Raw genomic sequence first — 24805 nt, 5'->3', positions numbered from 1 at the left:
TTATGAACACTTACCCAGCACGGCGGGCGAGAAGCCCAGCTGCAGGTCTCCGTGCAGGATGCAGTTCTTGGTGGTGCCCACGAACAGCTGGCTTCCGCGGCCCTCCGCCAATACGCGCACGCCGCCGTAGTGACCTTCGATCTGAGGATAAAAAATTAAAAACATCACTTGGACGACTACACATCGGACACAAATGTGGAAGGGATAAGGGGGCTGGAGAAAGCCCACTTGACAAATTGTTTCCACTTCTATTTTTTTTTTACCAACATAAGCTACACCAATCATGCTTTTTTTCCGGTTGGAACTGTACTTTGAGCTTAAAAACCGGATTATTTGTCTTGTGATTTATTTTTTCATTAATTTTTCTCTCAACTCACGATGTTCTCGTGGCCCGTGGCGTCGAGGTCGGCGTCGAAGGCGACGACGCGGCCGTCCTTGCCGCCGCCGCTGAGCACGGCGCCGTCCTTGAGCGCCAGCAGCGAGAACACGGCGCCGGCGTGCGCGCCGCGCACCAGCTTCACCACGGTGTTGGTGCCGCGCCCCCACACCGCGATGTTGCCGCTCGAGTCGCCCGACAGCACGTCGCCTGGGGCGGGAAAACAAGTGTACTAAGGCGGTCATTACACACGAGGCGATGTGTGTGCCGAGACCGATGTGTGTAATAACCATAGCACACGCGTTTCATACGACGCGTTTCAACACACTTGCGAGGAAAAAAGAAAATTTCATATTAACTGTTAGATCAGTAAAAGTCTTGCATCTGTCCTACTGCCTGCCGCCCCTCGCCCCGCCGCCGCCCCGCCACTCCATGTTATAAAATCTACTCGACCAATTTAAGAAGGCTCCGTTTACATACATGTTATTAACAATCAGTTATCTTCTTAAATGACTCGGATAATATAATGAAAAAACACGAGTGTTTAATATATAGGGTTATGAGCCAAAAATCGGCGGAACAAAAACGCCATTTTGAGCAAGTATGTTGAAATAATGTTACATCAGGGGCACAGGCCCCCGGTGACAATTGGCACCTGACACTGACAATCTCCTGTTCATTTCTGGGTCGAGCAGGAACAACGGTGCTTAGCATCAATATTTACTTGTGCCAGACCAGACCGGCAGTCAGGTAACAATAGTCACCGTGGAAACATCTAGTTTCAAACGCATCTAGTTTAATGATAACAAAATAATAGGAATCCCCCGTTACAAGCTTGGGCAAACATTCTTGTCCGGGTCTCTTCCTTACAGGTCGAATTACTCAACCGATTTTTTTTTTTCTTATGCTATGTCTATATTTATGTAAATATTATAAGTACGTATATTTATATGTATGTATGGAATGTTATTATATTATATTTGGTTGTTGTTGTTAAAGTAGCACCACCCACAATCTCCCTGCTTTGCCTAAAGGTTGAATGGTAGAGAATACCTCATGGCATTAAGTCCGCCAAAGGTTTTCTTTTGCGCAATAAAGGTTAAATAAATAATAAATAAATTTTGTCAGCAAGTTCGCTAATAATGTAGGATATTTATGCCAATTAAAATTTAGGATTTTTTCAAAATTTCGGATTCGCTATACCAGGTTCGCAGAATCTAAAACGCACAGAAATAAACGAATATGACCCATATTAACATACGGATGTGAAGCCTGGACACTAACTTTGAAGGAAGAAAGTAAGCTTCTGGTTCTGGTGGCCGATAGCAAGATTCTTCGCGAAATCCTCGGCCCAACGCAGCGACCCGATGGCAGCTGGAGAATCCGCAAAAACGTCAAAGTCGAACAGATAGTTGCTGAGCCAAATATCATGGGTGTCACAAAGGCGCAAAGGCTTCGGTGGCTCGGTCATCTAGAGCGTATGGGAGGCGATCAAGTGGTGAAAAGAGCGTGTGAGGGTCCGACAGCACGCCGCCCGGCCGGTCGACCTCGGTATCGGTGGCGGACGTGGTGGACACGGGTCTGACGAGCCCCAGGTCGAAGACTGGCGAGAAACTGCACAGGACCAGGATCAGTGGCGAGCGGTCGTGTTGAAGGCCAAGACACATTGGGTCGCTTCGCCAGAGGAGTAAGTAAAGAAAGCGCACAGAAACAACAGTAAATAGAGAACTTACCGTTGTGATTGAATCCGAGACACGTGACGTACTTGGGCTTGTCGCGGGACTCGAACACGCCCATGCGCTTGTAGAGCATGTTGGTGTGGTCGAGCGTCCAGAAGGCGATGTGGTTCTTGCCGCACGTGACGATCTGGTTGCGGTCGAGCGGGTGGAACTCCGCTGCCACCACGGTGTCGACTGAACACTGGGGAAGAAATAGGAACGATTAAAACATATAAGCAAATGCAAGTACTGGAATTATAATTTAGAACTACCTACACTTAGCCCTCGAAGCTCAGTTTATGATGAGTTTAAGCATGGCCTTATGAGTGTTATTTTTTGACCAAGGAGCACTATATAAAGGCTTGGAACTTTTGGAAGTAAACATTTAAAGTGAAAGGCACATTTGAAAGCCTCGATGCCTCGCCCTAAGCTCTTCTACACTGCGCCTCGTATCACAGCGTCTTCAAGACGAAGTTTGGGTTTTCAAGCCATGCCCGGGCCTTCTATTTCTATATTCCTTTACCTTGGTCTCGGCGAGGCAGTGGCCCTTGTCCCGCTGCCACTCCCACACCGAGATGGTGTGGTCGGCGCCCTCGTCCACGGCGGCGAGGAGGGCGCCACCGTCGGCGCGCGAGAACGAGAGCGCCGCTACGCTGCGCTCCATCTGTCCCGCTCCGATCACGGCCAGGGTCGCCAGGGAGACGGAGTTCCAGACGCGGACGTGCGGCTAAAGGATATAATTGATATTAGTAATTTACATTTTTTCTTTACTTTGCGCTTAACAGATGGTTATGGTCATAAATTAAAAAATATTATTAAAGTAAGAAAATTAATTAATCAAAATATTCGAAACCATCTGCCAAATACGAGTATTAATTAGATGATCTATTGCTCTATTAAATAAAATCTCCAGACAGCAGACAAAAAAGCTTATTTCTTAGAACTTTTATTCCGATTTTACATTACTTCGCTTCAAAGAAATACTTAATGTGAAATAATGGTCCTTTCAAAGTAGTTTGACATTTGAAAAAACTAGTTAAACTTACCCGGGCATCGACTCGGTCATGCCCCGCGCACTGCCCACTAGCCACAATAAGTTTATTAGGGTGTATAGCGAGGCATTTGACGTCGTCAGTGTGGCCGGTGTAGTGTCGCTGGCATTGCTCCTCCACGTTGAAGAGAACGACCACTGCTGCGACGAAGTACACGATCTCGCCGGTCGGCAGGAGGTACAGGTTGCTGCGGCAGTCTTTGCCCCTGAAAAGAAATAGTTTCATTAGAACCAGTATCATGAGTTAGATAATTCAACCATGATACTGACCACAACAAATTGATCAGAATTGATTGAGTACCAAAGTTCGTGGGCTAACAGCTCGACAACAATCCTTAGATACTCGCCTATGTGTCATTCTAAGTACTTACGCGTACCTACTTTGCCGAGCAAATTAGTCGACGATTCAACATATTTCAATTTTGATCGTTCCCCGTCTGTCAGGCCGCGGACTGGACGGATCGCTTGTTGCATTACACGTTAGAGTTTATGAATTATTTTGTTTCTTTTAGATTTATAGCTCATACGTATGTCATCAACACCGAGCCTTAAATTCGCGATGTTATAGCACGTACGTCTACCACCTTGCTATCACCCCCTGAAAGTCATCGTGAGTAGTAATGCCCACAGTGCCAAGAACTATCATACAAGTGTTATGGCGAAAACTGTCAAGGTACCTAAATGTCACACTTACAAGTAAAGTTTAAAGTGGCTCGTTTGCGCCCTTGTTTTTGTTTATGGCTTTGAAGGGTTAACAGTTGTTTCCGTTGCAACTAATTGATTTCTGTCACTTGCATCATACTTAAAAATACCGTTACAAATCAAGGGTAGGTAAGTTCATTGCTTCCGTAGTAGTTGACAACGCCAGCACGGCTCAACAATTATTGATTGCTGTGGTCGTGTTTCACTTTCTTTTGGTGATGTATTCAGCTTTATTAAGATTGTAATACAAGGTACCGCAGGTACTACAATATTATATTATTGTGATAAACTGTGGTAAATACTACTAAAGCAAAAAATCGCCCAGACAACTGTTATTTGTTTGGTTGCTAATTCGAACTGTTTTGAATCTTGACCATTTTGGCAAAAAATCACTTCGAGGTATAAAAGCCATCATTCAATAAACATTTCGAAGAAAAAGTGCTAACTCATAATTATCGCAGTATTAGTAATTGAAGTGGGCGGCAGACGATTCAGGGAACGTGTTATATAGTAGTGAATTTTGTGTCAGTTGGACTGAATATGATCTCAACCTGACTCCGTAGGCAATATACTCGTAATTTAAAATTGTTTCCTTTTAGACTAGTTGGCTTTAACAAGTTGACTACTCCAAGAACTAGAGTGGCGTCTTACATTAGAAAAACCTATTACTAAGCATTCTAAGCAAGTCTAAAGGTGTAAGGCCTGGGCGGACTCTCGAAGCGGAGCGTTCGGCGGGGCGTGCAGCGTGGCGTCGGGCTCACAAGTAATTTGACAAGTGTGCACTAAGGCCTCTCCTATATGTTTGCATTTGTTTAACATGCACGCCATACGCCCCGCCCCGCTGCATGCCCAACTCGAGCGTCCACTCAGGCCTTACACTAAGTCTGGTACTGGTATAAATTTTGGTACACATGAATTCATTAGAAAGTATTCAAAAAAAAATTCTTAATCGTATGAAGTATAAATTCAAATCTTTTAAGCCTGAGAATTTTGAGTCTGAGCCTGAGATGTAATTATCTTGTACAAATTATTAAATAATTTAATTGATTCGGAAGATCTTCTCAGCAAGGTGTTATTTAGATGTCCTACGTATCATACGCGGTCCACTGCTTTGCTATCCGTTCCATTTACTCGCAAAAAATATGTAAACAACAAATTTTTAGCAAGAGCATGCAATATTTACAACACGAAATATTCACACATTGATTTGTTGCAGCATAAGTGTAATAAATTTGTTTCTGTCATCAAACAAAATAAAATAAAAAACAAAACAAAAAAATGGTAATTCCGTTATCTACTTCTCGCTCGAAGCTCGTAATAAAATTGTAAGCTTGTCTTGTATTGTTATTTTAATTGTACCTATTATTTGAAATTTCAAAGTCTAAATTAAAAATTGTGCTTGTTATTTTCAAAATTCGAAAGTATGCTTGTTATAATTGGTAATCGTGCTCGTGTATTATCTTATTTACTGAATGTTACTGTTAAATTCAACTTTAATTTAAAAATACCCAATTATTGTACTTTTTTTCGGAGCAAAGGAATTTTGTATTAGCTATAAGTGTAAACTGTTTTGGCTTATGTTCTAACTTTATCTTGTACCTTATTGTATTATTATGTGCTGTATGTTTCCCAAATAAATAAAATAAATTTAAAGTTAAGTCTTGAAACTTCAGTCTCATTAGTCCCATTGGACCATTAGGAGCTGGGTTGGGTTGGGTATTGACTAAGAAATATTATTTTGCTATTTTGCAGGAGAGTTCTAAAGTCTCTGAACTTACATGGGGATCACAGCAGTAATGTTAAGGTCCTCTATCATTGGGCTTCGTTTGATCCGTACAGAAAGCAACACCATATTACAATCCCAATCAGTTCATCAAGTGACAATGTAAATCCGGACCTGCCGCGGACACAGTTGGCCACTCAACCGAGAAGATGCGTCGGCCTTGGCTGGCGGTCTTAAGTTCCTCGTACCAATTGTTTCCTAGTAGATAATTACGAATTTGCCACTATCTGACTCAGTGCGTAGATTTGGATTCTAAGAGTCATTGAGAATGTCGGGCTGTCGGCGTTGCAGCTTTTTTTTTTTTTAATTATTAAAAACTGACCGGCGATTGGCTCTAGTCACACCTGATGGACAGTGAAGACAGAATAGAATAGAATAGAATAGAATAGAATGACTAAGATGGAGATCACCGGTTCAGTAGTAGCCTATTCACTCTTGCTTTAAAGAGACCGAGGTCATATTTATCAGGGAATACAGATGGCGGGAGCGCATTCCATTCTTTAGCCGTCCGCAACAAAAAAGAGGAGGCCAACCGTTTACCCAACAATGGTGGGTAGTTATACTAGGTTTAGCAGTAAAATGATAGTGGAAGCCTAAACAATTGTATAATATTTTAGTTTACCTATAAACAAAAGCATAAGGCAATAATCTCTTTAAACAACAATATACTCATAGTGTTGTGTTCCTGCCGGTGAGTAAGGTTGCCAGAGCTCAACGAGGGGGGGGGAGGGTTTAGGGTCGGCAACGCGCATGTAACTCCTCTGAAGTTGCAGGCGTACATAGGCTACGGAGGCTGCTTACCATCAGGCGGGCCGTATGCTTGTTTGCCACCGACGTAGTATATAATATATCTCTATCTAGAACTCGGAATTAGAACCACTAGCAACATGTATCTGAAATTACTCATTACTTTCCCCATTCCTCCTTTGTTTTTCCGCAAATTATTAATGTATATGCACAGCCACACTAACAGAAACGTTTAAATATTAAATGGGTATTAGAACGACAGGGGCCTTATTCGAGATGCACAACTGTCAAATTTCGCATCCACATCAAATCAACACTTGATTCTATCGCATGTTGATTGTATCAAGTGTTGATTCTATCAACTGTGGATATTATCATTTGGAACAATCAAAACTCATTCATAGAAAAAATAATCAAACAAAAATCAACTTTGTTTATTACTACTATATAGTTTGAAATGGCTCTGAACTCGAAGTGGTTCGGTTTGATTTGATTGTCACCAGACTGTGGATTGCTAATGTCAAATTTTGACAAGTGTTGATTTTATTGCTAGACTTTTTTGTCCATGGGCTTGGGCACCATCTTGGATTCTTTGACGTACGACAGGGAATACCCTTCCTTTCCTACAATATATGGCATAGAGTAAAGCGTCTTTTTTTTTTTTAAACATAAGTTTACTGGAATCAGCGACATCTTGTATTCGATAGGATAAGTAATGCGCTATGAACAATGCGGCGGCGAGTAGTGAAACTGTACCTGACAACGTCAATCAATTAAAAAGTGACCACTCAGTTGATGGTCGATAAAGGCGATTATTAATTGAATTTTAACGACAATAAAGAACTATTGACATGCGATCTTTTTGTTGAACCCACACATACACGTCGAATAATGCTCGCTCCACATATTCTCCTATAAATGCTCAAAATTGTAAAAAAAATTGATGCAATTTACTCCGCACCCAGTCTCAAGTTGCTTCTAAACCACGTTCACGAACCAAGTTGTAACCTAACACATCTGTAAATATAAGGCATATGATTTAGAGATAAAATCCGTTTTTTTTTTTTAAATTACGAGATGGTTCATGACTAACCTTTATTACTATAAAAATAATACTACATTGTTCAAAAAAAATTCTGTATTGCGCTATTACATAATGCATAAAATTGATATAAAGATAGGTACCATAGTAGCTCGCTCACTTGGTCTATCAACAACTATTTTAATGTTCTTTGTACTCGTATACGCGACCCCATTTGTATGTACAGTCGCCATCAGATATATCGGAACGCATGTATGAGATCTCAAATTATTAAGATAAGACCTACTGTACTGTCTATATTACTTACCAAGACTTAAGTACCTATTATTTATATGTACCTACACAAAGAGAATTCCTATGTTAAAAGGAGATGAAATACATATTTTGTTATTCAACTACAAATAAAATAAAATTTATCTTTTTCAGTTAACACATTTTTTTACCGATTTCTTTAATAAAATAAAACATTAAAGTATTATGTGACTATATTTCATTGTCTTCGGTGTAGATTATTTACTGATGTTCCAATTTCCTGTATCAGTTTGGTACCAGGAAATATAAAAACTACACCTCTTCAAAAACTTTGCTGGTAGTTCGACATCTGTAAGTTTAAATATAAAACATGATAAAAACACTTAAGTCAAAAACGTATACATAAAATATTTGCCCTATATTCTGGTCGCTCGGTAAGGTGCTCAGAAGGCTGGGTGCATTTCCGCGGTGGTTAACAATGCTGATCCTCTGGTCACCAGAAGCCTATATAAGGCGCTCTCATAGAGCCACGCTAGTGCCCTAGAGTTTCAAATTCAACCCCAAGTGCCACAAATATGTAGTTAAGGGTTTAAATTCTGGATCAAGAATATGGAATACTGTTCGCTAGTAAGGCCATAGGTATTAGAAAAAAATAATAGTAGGAGACGGCCGTGGTCATGGTAGGTGGTACAGGTGGGCCAGGCAAGCTCTGAAATTATGCACCTATTTTACTATAACTTTGTTCACCTGTGTATATTTACTGTTTCCATGATAATCATTTTTAATATGTAGCCCGTGTAATCGGGCTGTATCATTGGTCTCATATTTTTTAACACAAAATCATAATTTTAATTCAATAATTAATGGTGTTTTACATATTAATCATTAATGTACCTATTTTGCAAAATTTTCTTGCATATAATAATATTGTTTACTTCAATTGACGTGTATATTATTTTCGTTACTATGTCAACGTTAATACTTAAAAAATTATAACGTGAAGGTTGAGTCCGCAGTACAGTTACAGTTTACGTACATAGTGGTACGTAGATTAGGACCAAACTCGAAATGTCTGAACAGTCATGAAATTTGGTATGTATATACGTTAAAGGCCCCTTTTTCATGCCCACACCATTTGACATTTGGGGACCTCGAGGAACCGCAGCCATCTTGGAAAATGTGGACCATCCAGGAGAAATTCGCGTTTTACTCTAAATCTACGTTCTTTATTCAATAATCGTGTAAGGCAACATTCAAGCTTATAAAATTCTACATAAAATAGATTCAGACATCTTTGCGAAAAAAAATGATCTTGCTTTAAAAAATACTTGCTAAACCCAGATTTAGCCCTTATACCCTTTCATGGGATATTCTCTTAATAGGAAACTTGGAAGAATAAAAATTCCACTTTTAACTATACATTTGTACATAATCTACCCCAATATCAATATTTTACTTGACTGCAACTTAACCAGAAAGTAGGGTTATGGGTATAAGTACTGAGGATTCAGGACACCCTGTAGCTTAGGATACAGGACGGATTTTTTAAATGACGTATTATTTAGCCCTAAACCTTTTTCTTCCGTTAATTTTAGTAACTTTGTATTGCATAGCACTTGTATACTAACTGTGGATCTACTGATGTCTGTTTTACTGTACTCCGCTCAATAGTTTAGGCGCTAGAAGAAAAAATATGATTTAATATTCGGAGTCCTCTCAAGGTGGCTGTATTGATTTTTCTTTAATAGAACAAGTAAAAGTAGGTTGTGAATGGCAAGAGGAATCTAACGATACGTCATTTAAAAAAATCCGTCTAGTATCCTAATACCTAGCTACTGGGTGTACTGAATCATCATAACCCTTACCACCCTTCTTTCTGGTTTAGTCACAGTAGAGTAAAATGTTAATATTGGGGTAGACCACGTACAGATGTATAGTTAAAAATAGAATTCATATTCCTCCGAGTTTCCTTTTTTAAGAGAATGTCCTCTGGAAGTGTATAAGCGTTAAACTTAGATTCAGCAAGTATTCTCTATAACAAGATGTATTGTTCTGCAAAGATATCGAGGACTTTTTTGTGTAGAATTTAATAAGTTTTAATGTTGACTGTTGTGTTGATGGTACACATTTTCCAAGATGGTTCGGATTCCTCGAGGTCCCCAAATGTTAAATGGTTTGGGCATGAAAACGGGGCCTTTAATTTATATACATAATAAATTTCAAGACTGTTACAGAGATTTCGAGGTTGGTCCTAATCCGATTATGCTACATTGTGCGTCCGCAGCAAATTCGGTTCTCCATACAAATGTAGTTACGCTCTCATTTTAAAATGACTTGCTAGATTGCTCTGAAACTTTGTACTTACAATAGGATATGGTATGTCTATGCCTATAATTAATTTAAAACATAAATGTGAAATGAGAGCCAATTAAGTTCAATATTAAGAATATGTGTTGTTGTTGACTCGCCGACAACGGAATTGAGATCTATATGGGTGCCATGTTCTGTGCTGTGTAGAAAATCCTGAAATTATAAAGGATTTGTCTTGGCTAGTTTTTACGTATAGGCTACGTATCACCGAAACGTCACAAACACCACGAAGGTTCGGCTTGTACGGGCCCTCGTTTTTCCTATATTCTTATACGCTGCGGAGACCTGGACTATCCGAAAGACAGAGGAGAAGACGATAGACGCCCTAGAAATATGGTGCTGGAGGAAAATGCTGGGGATATCCTGGACCGAGTTTCGGACTAATGTCTCCATCCTTAAAGAACTCCGTATCAAGCAGCGCCTTTCGACTCTCGTAAAGACCCGCATACTCAGTTTTTTCGGTCACGTCTCGGGGAGGAACAACGACTCCATAGAGCGTCTAGTGGTGCAGGGTAGAGCAAACGGAAAAAGACCGCGCAAAAGGCCACCTATGCGATGGACTGACCAAATCAAATCTGCCATGAAGGGTCCCCTGAACGCATTTGCCAGAATGGCCCCCAACCGCAAAAAATGGCGAGAAATCGTACGGCAAGCAACATCTGCGCCTGATATCAGCAGTTGACCACGACGCTCTGCAAAGAGTACAACGACAAAGAAGAAGAAGACGTATCATATTTGTCTAAAATTTGGTTTGTTGGTACACACACAAGGGATAGTCTCTAGCTAGGTACGGGGGCCACACTCGTCAGCGCGACGGCGATATTTTTTACCTTTTACCTAAAAATCTCAAATTTGTGTACGGGCTCAGCTCCTGTTTCGTCTTAAGCCTGAATTTAACAGATTCTGACTCACAGGGGGATTTGAGCATGCTGTTGCGTTCGTTTTTAAATTTTGAAAAAAAGAACTAGCCTAACAACACAATAAATGCTTGTTTATCCGCATTCTTCACTATATCTCCCTGTCTCATTACTATCTGACCTTCTAACCCAGAGGGGAAAATATACCTTATTGGGGCTACTCCATCTTCCTCATGATAATATATTTTACTTTACTGAAAAGCAATCGGTACATTATACAAGATGCACATTGTTAAGAGCCGGGGTTAGAACCCACGACCATTGGTTTTAAAATGAAGCTTTGTATATAATTTGTATTTTTATAATAAATCTGTTTTCTTGTTGACATTTTGTGGTATTGTATTGCTTTATGTTAATTGTCAAGATATTTCTTTCATCCTGGACAATTGTCACATGCGTCACATGTATGTTTTTATGATAGATCTACATCGACGCAACTGCATGTCATTGTCAAAGAGCATATAATCACTACGTTTCCATACTAGCGAGTGGAATCAGTTTGTTTCGCAAATCATTACCAAAATGTACGACAAAGAACTGTCAAAGAACCATAGTAGCAACATAAGCGATTTAAATAGTGTAGTACGCTACACGCTTACGATTCTTATCGATATCGATAAAATGGGGAGGGTTGAAACATAGGCTCCTGTCTACAAATTTTGTACTCGAAATCAGGTTAGCATCGAGTCCACATTTAAGTTGCATGTTATAAAGTGGATAGTTCTTAATTGGACTACTATCTGGTCGGGCTTAATGTGGACCCGAATTATTTTAATACAGTTTTTAAGTCGTGTTTTTTTATTTTATTAAATGCTTGATTTTCATAATGATGTGCACATACATGTTTGAATAAATGTAGCTTTTCTATGGGAAGATGTATCAGGTCTTCGTTTCCAACAAATTTGGCCCACTGCCTGCATCTGAAAACATACAGCCTTGGAAAAACATGACTTTATCTACAGTTTATATTCCATGTGTTTGCTAATGAGATGATCAACTGATTATTTCGCGCTAATATGCATCTATAAATCATGTTTTTCGGCATCCAGTTATCAACAACCCTTTATCAATGCTTTAACTTTTTATGTATTTATATGTCTGTTAATCATGAGAACGGGTCTGGCCTTGTTGGCAGCGACCCTGCCTATGAAGCCGATGGTCCCAGGTTCAAATCCTGGAACGGGCATTTATTAGTGTGATGAGCATGAATATTTGTTCCTGAGACATGGGTATTTTCTATGTATTTATAAATACTTATAAATTAGGTCTATGTACATATATATATATATACATTATTGCACAAACTGACTTAGTACTAAAGTATGAATGGCATGTGTTGTGGGTATATATATATATATATATATCGTTGTCTAAGTACCCACAACACATGCCATTCAAACTTTAGTACTAAGTCAGTTTGTGTAATAATGTCCTATAATATTTCTTTATTTATCATAAAAACAGAGATTAATTTTCTTACATTTTAGGTTAATATATTAAATAATCACTAGATAAAAAAAATATGTTAACTAATGACCATTAATGCATAAGTGATAGATAATTTATGCATTATTAAGCTTCGACGAATTAATTATGGTCATATTGCATGCTAGTTCTAAGGAAATTTCACATATTTAATTTAATTATTTACACTGATATACAAATAAAACTACAGTTATCGATAGTTATAGTACATCCCTAGTTCACAACGAAAAATAATGTAAAATATCTAATTTTCGATGTGTTTATAGCCTGCTGACCCAAAATAAGGTCAAAAGTATCTAAAGCAATACTTACCAGTCTTCATCCAAGGGAAATTTCGCCATAAAATCCCTTTTTTCGTGATTTTCTCGAGTGGCTCGCTTGCCACATATTTCACACTTAGTAAACCGTTTTCTCGCTGGCATTGTAACAAACTCGCTCTTTACTCTGATCACGGTTGACTATTTTCGATTTTTGCACTAAACAATAAAGAAATTACACGAAATACCCGAACAAAATATTGAAGCCTTCAAAACAAACAAAGCAATTAGGCTGACAGTAGACTTGATGTAAACTTGACAGAATAAATAGCACTGACGTTTTCTTTTTCTTCGTTGGCAATGATTTGCGAAACAAATTCCATACAAAACTTTTTTCTTCCTAGTTGCGTCAGCCTGATCGGAATTTGGCAGCTAACTCCATCTTGCGTCCAGTAGAAGAATCAAAATCGTACAGGTAAAACTACTCTCTGCCTTAGGATCCCCTTTTAAATGTCATAAATCCAAACATGGCAGCCATACCCATCGACAAAAAAGTCTACCGTTGATCTAATTTCATTTGACAGTTAACTAATACGTATTCGACACGCTTATATTTGACAACTAGAATCCTGACTAGAGCTGGGACTGCGTACCAAAAGTACGTCTCTGTTACTCGTACCAAAAGTACGTCTAAAATACCAGTTTTACGAGTATGACCCCCAATAGGCAGTTTACGTATTTGCCGTGCTTAGGCGTCTTACAAATAAGGATTATTTATACAAATATCGACTTATTATTTCGGTAAGGGTCGGAAATATGGTGACGTTTTGAGTGAAGGCTATGAATCTATTGTCATATTTTTGTTATATATTATTACATTATTTTTAGATACAACAGACACCCAGACGACCATCTGTTAACAAAATTTTATTTTACCTAAAGTAACGGTAAGAATGGAGGTACGAGGTGATAAAAGTTTCATATTTGTTTTATTTCAGAAATCAAAGTCCGTACTTTTAAATACTCGACAAGCTAAAAGTAGTCTATTACAAATAACCTGTTCCAAAAACTATTCCGGTACAACGCCCCGCCTCTAGTGTGGATATTGTTCACTGACAGGTGGTGATAATAGCAATTCGACAAGTCACAATATTTCTCACATCAAATGGAAATCAACACGAAACGTCACTTTTAGCATGTCGAATAAGGGCCCAGGGCCATAACCGCCGATATGCATCAGTTTATCGCGTGAGACGCGAACAAGTGCGTGCTAACCTACTCGGTTATAGGCTTGTAGGTAAGTAGGTATCTAAGGTAGTGACCTAAATGACCTTCGTATTAAATTTCATTGCGGACTAGTCTAGACAACGGCTATTGTTCATAAATTTAATTTCGTATGTGCCGTACATAGACTACATGTAGTTGCTCCCTCCAGGAGAATTGTCCCCTGATTTTTTAGAGAAATATAGCATTTACCAGACCTACACCTAAAAATATAGGTCAAAACTCATAAGACCGTTCAAAAGTATAGTTTGTTTATTTGATTGCTTTAAGTACGTAAATAGATACACATTTAAATATAAAAAGTACTAATTGGGTATATTTCATTCGCCAACAAACTGTTTCGCAGTTTGGCGAAGTTTTGTAAGTTATACTTTAGTGATTTTAGTTCATTTACAGTAAATTAAAATAAAATTACGACATGCCTAGGCGTTAGTAAGGTAATTGAGTATGTTGTCCCTTAGGACCAGTATACGTATAGGTAGCAGGTAACAGTAAATTTTTATAATTAAAATGTACATCAGACCGTGCACTATAATTACCCCAGAGTCTAATAATATTTAACACAATGGAGTTATTGGAGCCACTAATAATTAATTACCTACTAAAAACGTTAATTAAAACAAAAATACTTTTGCTATCGAACATTTTGGTCACAATCGGTTGGGAACATGATAAGGAAAACGAATAAACTTACTACAAGCCACGGTTAAATATATGTTTATACCTTCTTAAAACCTAAAAATACATAAATCTACAAAATACAACGAGAAAAAAATGTAGATAACATTTTTTGTAAAGTGTTACCCAGGTAGGTACTATTCGTAGAGAAAACTGTTACCAGACAACGTTGTAGGTACACTTCAACGCCAAAATTGTAGAATAGTCAATTTAAGCAGTTACATCAGTAATCAAACGCAGATGGCACTCGGTTCTTTTTAAAGGGTTAAATGTATCCCTAGAAGGAGATCTGGGCCGCGTGGGTGTAATCGGTTGTCAATTGGTAAAGTAGACCGTTTCAAGTTGTGGGAAGTAGACAACGGAATATTTTTCCTGCCACAATATTAAGCGACAATACTCACCCATCAAGACTATTGAAATAAACATCCAAGCTAACTCAGCACCAACTGAATTCCCATAAAATATGTAGCGTCTAGAGCTCGCGCGTCGAATGATGGTCCCTGTGACAGTTTCTTGTGGTAGGCCTAATTTAAAACATAACTGAAAAAATATGTATTTACCGTATTTTTATTACTTAGACCAGAGTTTCCAATCGTTCTCAGTCCGCGGCGCACTTGCAAGCTTAAAATTTAATCACGGTGCCCTAACCTAGCCAGGTTATTTGAAATAGATAGGTAAGATGGTGAGGAGGATTGCCTAATGGCGATCCTCTTTACTGTTTACGACGCCCCAGAGCACCGCGGCGCACAGTTTGGGAACCCCTGACTTAGACGTTACAATCCATACTAATATTATAAATGCAAAATGTAGGATTCCTATGTCTGATTGTAAAACAGTTATGTGTCAAATAGTTTATGGCAATGTTGCTCTACACTATTTGTTGAGTGTCATATCTCATATAGGTACATATCGTGCTCACAATTATTGATTAAAACTAATTGTACAAGTGTGAATTGTGTGAAAGCACCAATCATTTCTCTATCTATTCTATCACTTCAACGTATCAATCAATCGACATGAATTAGTAATGGGCTGGTAATGGGTAGTAATTTGTCCAAAAACTAAATATTTGATTTGCCTGTTGCGGTCAGCGACTAAATTCAGACGACCTTGAATGCTATCAGCAATCGATATTGTGTCACACATAATGGGGAAAAAAAGTGCTTTTATTTTATAACTCACTACCTAAATTATAAGATATTGTTCACTGCTTTTGTTTGAATAAAAAGACCCAGTAAAATTATCCCTGGAACCGGTCAAAAGAAACCTTAATATGTACATACGCTCACCTAACATAACAATTGAGTCTCATTCTCATCACCGATGTAGTTTAGTGTAGAAGTAACAGAATACGATTTACTTTTATTTGATGAAATACATAATTAGCAAGTAACAGACAGTCTGATAGAAAGCGGTCAACATATGCGTTAATACGCAACAACTTATGCGTTGCCAGTTTAAAATTCAGAAATGTATTCTGCAAATAGGCCTAAAGGGCTTCTTTGTCAGGACAGTAACATCGTATGGTAACATGAAAACTCATGACGACCTTTGAAAACTCAGAATATATACCTACGCTTTTTGAAGAACCACATAACATAGCGCAAAGGCCAGATGACTTGAGGTACAATAGATGGATACTTGGTTCAGAGTCTACAATGTGTAGCTTTTCAACGTCTAGCCTTGCTAAAGTTCTGGTTCTCATAGTATATCAGGACGTCCAGAATCTAAATTTCTTAGCGTGTAACAAAAAGCGCGTGGTCAGCGATTTGACGGTGGTACACACACAAGTAACACAACCTTCCGATTCACTCTGGTTTAAATTTTGTCGTCGCATTAAAGCATACGCTCAATACTACCTTGACTTGATTAAAACGACCTCATTAGCTCTTTATTTTGCTGGAACTCTCTCTCAACTGCAAAAAATAATAAGTCTCTAACTTATTTTAGAAATACGTTACCTATATCTATGGATACAGGTAACATCTATCTGGACTAACTAACTGAAGTGGATCTATGGATCCACTCCAGTTTGAGCTTGTTCTGCGGCGGCGGGGCGACCTTGGCGGGATCGAACCGGTCGAGCTCCGAAGATCCGTACAGCACCACGTGTCTCCCGCGCAGGTACATGCGCATGGAGCCATCTGCCTCGTTGTACTGGCAGGTGTGAGCAGATCTCACCTGTATCCGTAGATCCACTCCAGCTTGAGCTTGTTCTGCGGTGGCGGGGCGACCTTGGCAGGGTCGAAACCGTCCAGGTCTGAGGGTCCGTACAGCACCACGGGTCTCCCGCGAAGGTACATGCGCATGGAGCCATCTTCCTCATTGTACTGGCAGGTGTGCGTGCTGGAATTATAATATTATGGTAAAAGGGAACTCTAAATTGGGACCCACGGGCCGGGGCTCGGGGGGCTGACAATTCAGCATACGAAAAGGAAGTTACGCAACAGCCTGGCCGTGGCCATAAAGTAAAAAAAAAAAGATTACAAGTTACGTAGTCAACTTTATTGTGAAGGCATCAGACATGAGCTTCAAAGACTACATTCAAAACCTTGTCTTGGACATTAAAACCCATCATTTTAGCATTTATAAGGTAGCTTTGTGAGGAGGACTTGAAACCCGATTAGTATGTGAATGATATGAATATTTTTTGTCAGGTTTTTGCTCATACCTCCCGCCTACATATATGAACGGTTATATTTTTGATTTGCAACAGGGTCACAAAGTTCGCAAAAACCTGTGCCTACACTAAATTGCAATTAGGTAACCGACCTCGGAAAATGTGTAAAGTGATAAGGTGAATTCAGGTAATTTCGTATGAGAAAAACACCCAAAATTCCATCATAATATGAGCCCCTTTTCAGAATTATCCGACGGTTTTCGACATTCGGAATCATCCGGATACACCATACGTAGTTTTATTAAGTAGTGATAATATGACGGTAGAAAACAAATTGAATAATAGACCGCTGACATGCGGGCCAGTACATAAAGTACCTACTAAAACAATGACTCATTTATATGTATTTACATGCAAATTAGCAGTTCATTATCATAATGAGAGTATTATCTTCAATAGAGCGCAAATTTGGTTTGCTTTTCATCAGGAATACCATTCTTCTCTTCTTATCAGTTTAGAAATATGCAATGACTCATGCCGTTTATATATACTAAATATTAAGGTAAGTAGCATAAACTGAGTACGGAAAAAAATGTCATTAGTACATCAAGGTAATGCCTGGCGCATTATAGTATTACATCATCCGTAAGTATGCTTGGCGACGGCATTATGCATGAGGCCAGCCGTTTTTAGTGTTTTTACCTGGATTTGATACCTACTAAATTACAGCAGATTAACCGAAGCACAGACAGAGATCGCCAAAAAAATACTCACCTGTCATTTGACATGCTAATATGTGCCATAAAAATCAGAGAAAAATAAAAAAACGCAGTGTTTTTTAAACTACCCTCAAATATTAAAGCGCTTATTTAAAATATCTGTTAACAACAATATTTGATATATTCACAGCAGTTAATGGCAGTTAGTAAAGAAAATAAATAAAAAAAACGTTAAAATAATGTTAGTAAAAACACATGAAGTTATTTGCTAAGAAATCATGCTGATTAGTGACAACTGCATACGTCCATGCCTTTTAAATCCAGTTTTAAACTTCGACAAAACACCAAAAAACCCAAGCAACTTACATCGGGGTGAACGACATCTCGCCTTAAAATGGAGTTAACAATGCACTGAGATCCCAAAAAAGTACCGCTCGCTACCGAGTCCTTACCAACTTAAAGCACCGAACTAAAATGAAAATAAAGTATCGTGTTACAAAGCTTTTATATGTAATAGCAGGCCATAATAGATCATTACAACGGAACTATTATCTATATCAGATAAGAGGAAACAATACGCAGGTAATAGTAATAAAATAACAGTCGAAAAATTACATGAAAACTAGGCAAATTACCTTTCATCCATGGCGCACACAAATTATTATTTTTTAATCCGAAAACGCGCGGATGACACGGCAAACTTTTTTATTGCAAAACGAGTTGCGGCCCAGATTGTGGTCAAACAGCCGGCGTCCGAGAAAAACGGCAACAGACTGACGTGTAATCGCTGAACAGCGCTCCTCTTACATAAATAGCGTACAAATTAAACCCTACCTCATCCATTGCCGCTTTTGTTGGATTTTTCATTGTATGCTCACAATTGAAGCATTAATGTATGTGCTACAAACGGAGTAATCACTTACAAATTGCTTTGGTTGCTGAGGTATTTGAGAATAGCCTGACTTCATGCACATCTTGTATTTATGTCGATATGACTTAATAAGCCGGCGTTTATTCGCGGCAACTTCGCGTTGAGATGACCGTGAACTGTAAAGTAGGTCGTGTATTCAAAAATAAGGTGGTCTTCACATTGCATGCGGATCCGCACGCCGCTCCGGTGTGCGAGCGGGACATCGCTATATATGTGTGTATCGTGGTCTTGCTCACGCACCGAGGGAGCGTGCGGTCCGCATCGGTGTGATATACGCGTAATAACAATTTAGTGCCTTTAGTTCTTGTTCAAACAATGAGATTTGTAATAAATTCGTGGAATCGGATATTACTTTTATGCTGGCTCGTCTGAGCGGTTAATTGGCCTGCTCGCGCGGAACGTTTAAAAAACCAGGGGGCCTAGCCCCGATGTTATGAAACGTCACGTGACCATTTGCATTCACCATCAGAAAATTCATTAATGTTTCAATTGGAGTTTTCTTCTGACAACTGCAGTTGAAATGGGACTTGTTTCTATTACAGGTTATAGGACTTATAGGTGCCTATTAATTTTATTAAAACTTATGATTAAGTACTTATTGTTACAGTAAACTAATTAGAGTCCCTTTGGGCTAACTTTGCACCGATATAAATATAACAAAGTGAGGGAGTGTGTGTTGGAAATCGATTAGTTCAGTGAGAGGGAGAGAAATGTCATCTATGTATAACACCCTGCACGCGCAAATGTTAAGGCTTCTACGGACGTTGCAACAAATCGCATGCGATTTTACCTAGACAATTGAATTCAATCAACCATCTAAATGCCGCAATGTATTGCAAATCGCTTGCGATTATCAGTGACGTTTGGTGAGGCCATTACTTCGAGCAGCAGAAGCAGGCTGTAGGGTAATTTCCACTTGACTTCTCATTCAGCACGAAGTGAGTCAAAAGTAATTCCCTTGTTATTGTCGGCGTGATATCATTCTGCATTCACCTATTTGTTGAGGTCATATGACGTTGGCCACAATGTCTACCCGGTTTATACCTATTCAAGTCTAGTACTCATTCACATAATTGTCACTGTGTAACGACACCGATATTTGACAGCCGAAGGTCAAACGACAGATGCCGGAATTTACATGGCATTTTTGACTTCTCATTTATCGACTTCCGGTATATCGATACAATATAGAACACATATTAAAGAAGATTAAAAGTAGAGGCGGTCTTATAGCTAAAGAGCGATTTCCTCCATATAACTTCTGAATAGATGAAAATGTGAAATAGAGATGTGCAATGAAAGTAGTAAAAGGTTAATAGGTAGTTAACAATATCGTAATCAGTTAAGTTCAGTGTCTTTTCAATTTCATGTTCAAAGTCTGTTTTAGTGCTAACAAGTGTTCTAGTAGGGAGTTTTTCTATAAAAGATATAGTCATGCATAATTTTGGTTTCTAATTTAAAACTATCCGGTTTTAAATTACTTCTTTGACAGTTCAATATTCATTTTCATGTCAAAACATGACGCTTTACTTCGGCGTATATATATATCGATATAAATTCGGTGAAGTCGATAAATGAGAAGTCACTATGAAAATTTAAAAATGCCACGAAAACGTCGGCCTCTGCTAATGACACAGGAAGAAAGCGCACTTTACTTACCCTAAACGAGATTTATACATTTTATAATGTATAATTATGTTATGTACCATCAGAAAAAAATAATATACTATAAATTGAGACTCACTTACGATTATTCTTGGCGATTGTCTAGTTTGTAGACTCCAATTTAAATAATAGAGCTGGACCACGCTAAGTTGGCAGCGGTTTTGCTAGCCCAAAATGTGCAAGTGTTATTTAAAACGTCAAACTTCTATGAAATTATGACCGTTTAAATAACACTTGCACAGTCTGGGCTATCCAAATCGCTGCCAACTTAGCTTGGTCTAACAGTAGTAGTTTTAGTAAATGAGGCAGGTACATGACTGGAAACTTCCAGTTTTCTTCATGACTAGTTTTAGTAATTATCACTATCAGTACGATAAAGGACATACAACCAAAAAAGGAAAACTGGGACAGTATGAGATACTTGTCGCATATTACGTGACAAGCGTTTTAATAACGCGTTTCGCATTTGGCGTACGCGCGGGTACGTGAAATATGAAGAATTGTGCAATTTTAAATGGAATGCACTTTTCGAACGAGCGAGCAAAGCGTTCATACATTCAACTTGGAACACACGGTTGGCTAGGGCACGTCCCGGTATTTCGATGTTTTTAACTGAGCTATTAGAAAATAGTTTGTTACGTAGTAACTTTAGTAAATTTGTTCTAATTTAAATTAAATTGGGTAAACGTATTGTTGAGGGCAGTATATTTTATTCATTAAATTATGAGCAGGCTCGATCAAGGGGTTTTGAAGCTACAAGGCCAAAAAGCTATTTGTGAGAGGTCTTGCCATTCTGGTCATCTTGTTTGCGAGAAAGTATTATGGTCGAGTTGGTATCAAATGAAAAGGCTGGGTTTAATCATTTATAATATTGTTTTTAAATATACCCTTTTGAAATAATTATCAAGATAAAAATGAAATAAACATAATATAGGTATTTGACACTTGACAAGATTACGATTAGGTGACTTAAATCTAAGATCAGTTACGGGATCTACACAGCTTGCAATAAATCGCACGCGGCGCGGCGTTTAATCGATTGCTGACTAATTGATCTATCTTTTAAGCGAACCGAGAGTTCTCAGTTCGGGCAAACTACTAGTTATAAATATTTTTTGTTAAAATGCATGTCTGATACTAGCAGTGAAATAAACGCAAAAATATTTAGCGTTGCTAATTGGGATGGGATTAATTTTTGGGATAAAAACTATCCTATATTCTTCCCCGGGACTCCAACTATCTCAATTCCATATTTCATCTAAACCAAAGCCATCATGAATCCAAACACTAATATAAACCCAACACCTTAAAAGCTGTTACATGGTAAACGCTTGAAAACACCGCCACCAATAAACCCTTGCACATCCAACACCCAGTCCAAGTAGATCTGGTGCAAACTTACCCGTGTTTGAGAATCGGCCCGTTCTGCGGCGACTTAGAATACAAGTTTAACAATGACTTTGTGGTTGTAAATCTAGAGGGAACGAACAGAACATTAGAACATGGACAACACTAAACGAAACAAAAAAAGATTAGCTACTCGTATAGCCAAACAAACTAAGTCTTTCTATAGCTACATACAGAATATACAGCGTGTATTTTTAACCTCATAATAAACGACGAATGACGACTTTTGTTTTTCCTTCAAAAATAATTTAGCACGCAACGTATCATAACTTTGTTTTCCTTCAAAACTCGCACTTACTGACGCACAAGTGAAGACTATAAACAAAATACATTGCTGCTTGAAGAAAAACAATGTTGCATTCTGTTAGTTCAAAAAATATTTTAAAATCGTTTGACATCACTGAAATATTTGTCTCTTTCCTGTTTGCAGTTGTATTAAAAATACCGCTGTATACCCTTTAGTGCCTTCCTTAAATGCATTACATGCACTACTAATACTAGCTTTGATAAAGATTCAAGTCTCTGGATTGCTCACTTTTATTTATTTAATTCAGGCATCTAGGACCACATTACTTTTAAGACTCGATTCAAAGTGAGTCAACAATTTGAAGCTTAATTTTTCTTCAATTATAAGACTTAAGTTTTTACCAACTTCCATTTTAACTATGATACAATTTTCTGTTGCATTGCACCGAGAAAAAATATCGATTAATCGTTCATCGACTAAGGTAAAATCGATCAACGACCGATCGATTGGTGACTCCTAAACTCTTCTTGACTACTTTTAGCATAGCCAACGACTTCAAACAGTAAAGAAACACGCCACTCATCAGAGGCAGAATTTAAATCAACTAAATTTGTTCAACAATATTTAATATCAGAACTATGACAACAAATCCGTTTTCAAATAATGAATAGAATCAGGAATTACTATGCGGAAATCCATATTAATTAAAACAAAAAGTAAGTAGTATTACTTTGCTAATCCACGAAAACATAACGTGCTAGTCAATCAGTGCTAGCCAGTTGTACTCACTTGCGTATTTTTGTTTTAACTACAAATCCGACCCAAAAGTTAATCATGATTTTTGTCAAGTTTACTTAGATGAACGGCGTGATTTCTACATTACTAACTAATTTACAAATGTATCAAATGAACTTGGAACTTGCTTTGCAAACTGTGTACGATTGACAAGTCATGCATGGATGCGACAAACCATAAAAACATGTGGTATCTTTATTTAAAACATCATAACATGATAGCAAAAAAGGTAATACTCATCATAATGGTGCATCAAATTTACACTTTTGTCCTGTTTACCACATGGTATGGGTGAGTATAGCGACTTGCAGCTAAACTTGTACTTGTACTTGCAGCTGTGTATGTACACACAGCTGCAAGTTTTGATGCTCGCTATACCTAGCTACATCACACCTGCCTTTCCATCATACCAATCATAGAGATCAGTCGATCTTGGACCAATTATGGATATAACTAGAATATCTACTGTCGATTAACAACCAAAACTTATAGCCACAAGTAATTATACTCTGGCAAACCCACTTTGTCACAACAACCCTCGCACCTACATTTTTTGGCGCCTTTTTCTACTTACGGAAATGGCATGCCAAACTATATAACGTAGTTACTGCCAGAACACATACAAATATTTGTTAATAAATTTTGGTTGCTGATTGGGTTCGCAAGACCCACCTGATGGTACATACATGTATGTCCCTGTCACCATTGCCTCTCAGGGTTGCCATAGAGTTTAGGTTGCCGATTGGCGTCTGGACCCACCTGATGTTGGGAATGAGTCCCTGCGCGTTGAAGTCTCCGGTGGAGCTCCAGCGCTTGGTGAGATTGTTCCCTCCGGGGCTCTGGCTCTGATTGCTGGACGTGGAGTTGTTGCGTGATCTAGAGTGGAACATCTACGTTTATAGCGATAGCGTTTAGGTACGTATACAATGCGGTCAATGCGGGAGAAATCAACCCAATACTTTAATTTTGTACAAACGGAGGAAGCTAGAGTCCTAACCTAACCTTGCAAAGACTTGGACAGAATAAAATGGGGCCGTGTCATTATAAACGCCATAGAAATTTTACTTTGATGATGACATTGCCACATTTTGTCATTGTAAATGCCATGCAAAGTTAGTTTGGTCCTCTATCTCGGCTGTCTTTTTTATATAAAAAACGTTCATATTTGTAAATTGCAAATACATGCTACATATGTCGTATTCAAATAAAGAGAAGTACAAGAATCGTCGCAGATTCTTAAATTGGTAGAAGTATTATGAAAGGTGAATTAGGCTGATTTCTCAAATATTATAAGAAAACGAGCATCAAAAAGGAATGTAGAATAGCGTAAAGCTTAGCTTAGATTGAACATAAATAGGTCTAAGAAAAAAATGATAACAAAAGTAAGTAACGTATAGAAGTAACACTAAACAGAAGACACAAATAAAAAAGATCAAAAGCGAAATAGAAACAGTAATTCTTATAAGTTGTGTACAATCTGAAGGAACAAACCTTTACCGAACAAGATAGGAAACAGCATCAGGAGACCATACATTATGGACGCTGAAAATCAACTAACAATCGAGAAAAAGTAAACATTTAACAGTTACCTAATACACTTCAAAAATATAGTGTCGTAGGATTTAATTTTTCCAAGTTGCAACAGAAACAAGTGAAATAATCACTATTAAGAATTGTGTCTTTGCAGTATATTAATTTGTTTCAATCTAAAATTTAAATTCACATTATATTTTTATAATATGTATGCTAGCTTTAAGGT

General features: G+C 38.2%; 2 protein-coding genes across 2 annotated transcripts in view; both read right to left on the bottom strand.

The window, feature by feature from the left end:
* The window catches only part of LOC133525510 (echinoderm microtubule-associated protein-like 2), an 89357-nt gene that overhangs the window by 12655 nt on the left and 51897 nt on the right, over positions 1–24805 (bottom strand). The window contains exons 7-14 of the mRNA XM_061861774.1: positions 23806–23936; positions 22000–22071; positions 16844–17008; positions 3141–3351; positions 2618–2821; positions 2110–2296; positions 378–586; positions 15–141 (exon numbers count right to left, since the gene is read on the bottom strand). Coding sequence (XP_061717758.1) covers positions 15–141; positions 378–586; positions 2110–2296; positions 2618–2821; positions 3141–3351; positions 16844–17008; positions 22000–22071; positions 23806–23936 — 1306 coding nt within the window. The remainder of the gene's footprint in view (positions 1–14; positions 142–377; positions 587–2109; positions 2297–2617; positions 2822–3140; positions 3352–16843; positions 17009–21999; positions 22072–23805; positions 23937–24805) is intronic.
* The window catches only part of LOC133525501 (uncharacterized), a 173550-nt gene that overhangs the window by 131345 nt on the left and 17400 nt on the right, over positions 1–24805 (bottom strand). The window lies entirely within an intron of this gene.

This window comes from Cydia pomonella, chromosome 15, assembly GCF_033807575.1.
Source record: "Cydia pomonella isolate Wapato2018A chromosome 15, ilCydPomo1, whole genome shotgun sequence".
NCBI lineage: Eukaryota > Metazoa > Arthropoda > Insecta > Lepidoptera > Tortricidae > Cydia > Cydia pomonella.
Note: the sequence above shows the minus strand (reverse complement) of the source record. Positions and strands in the feature narration are given on the sequence as shown.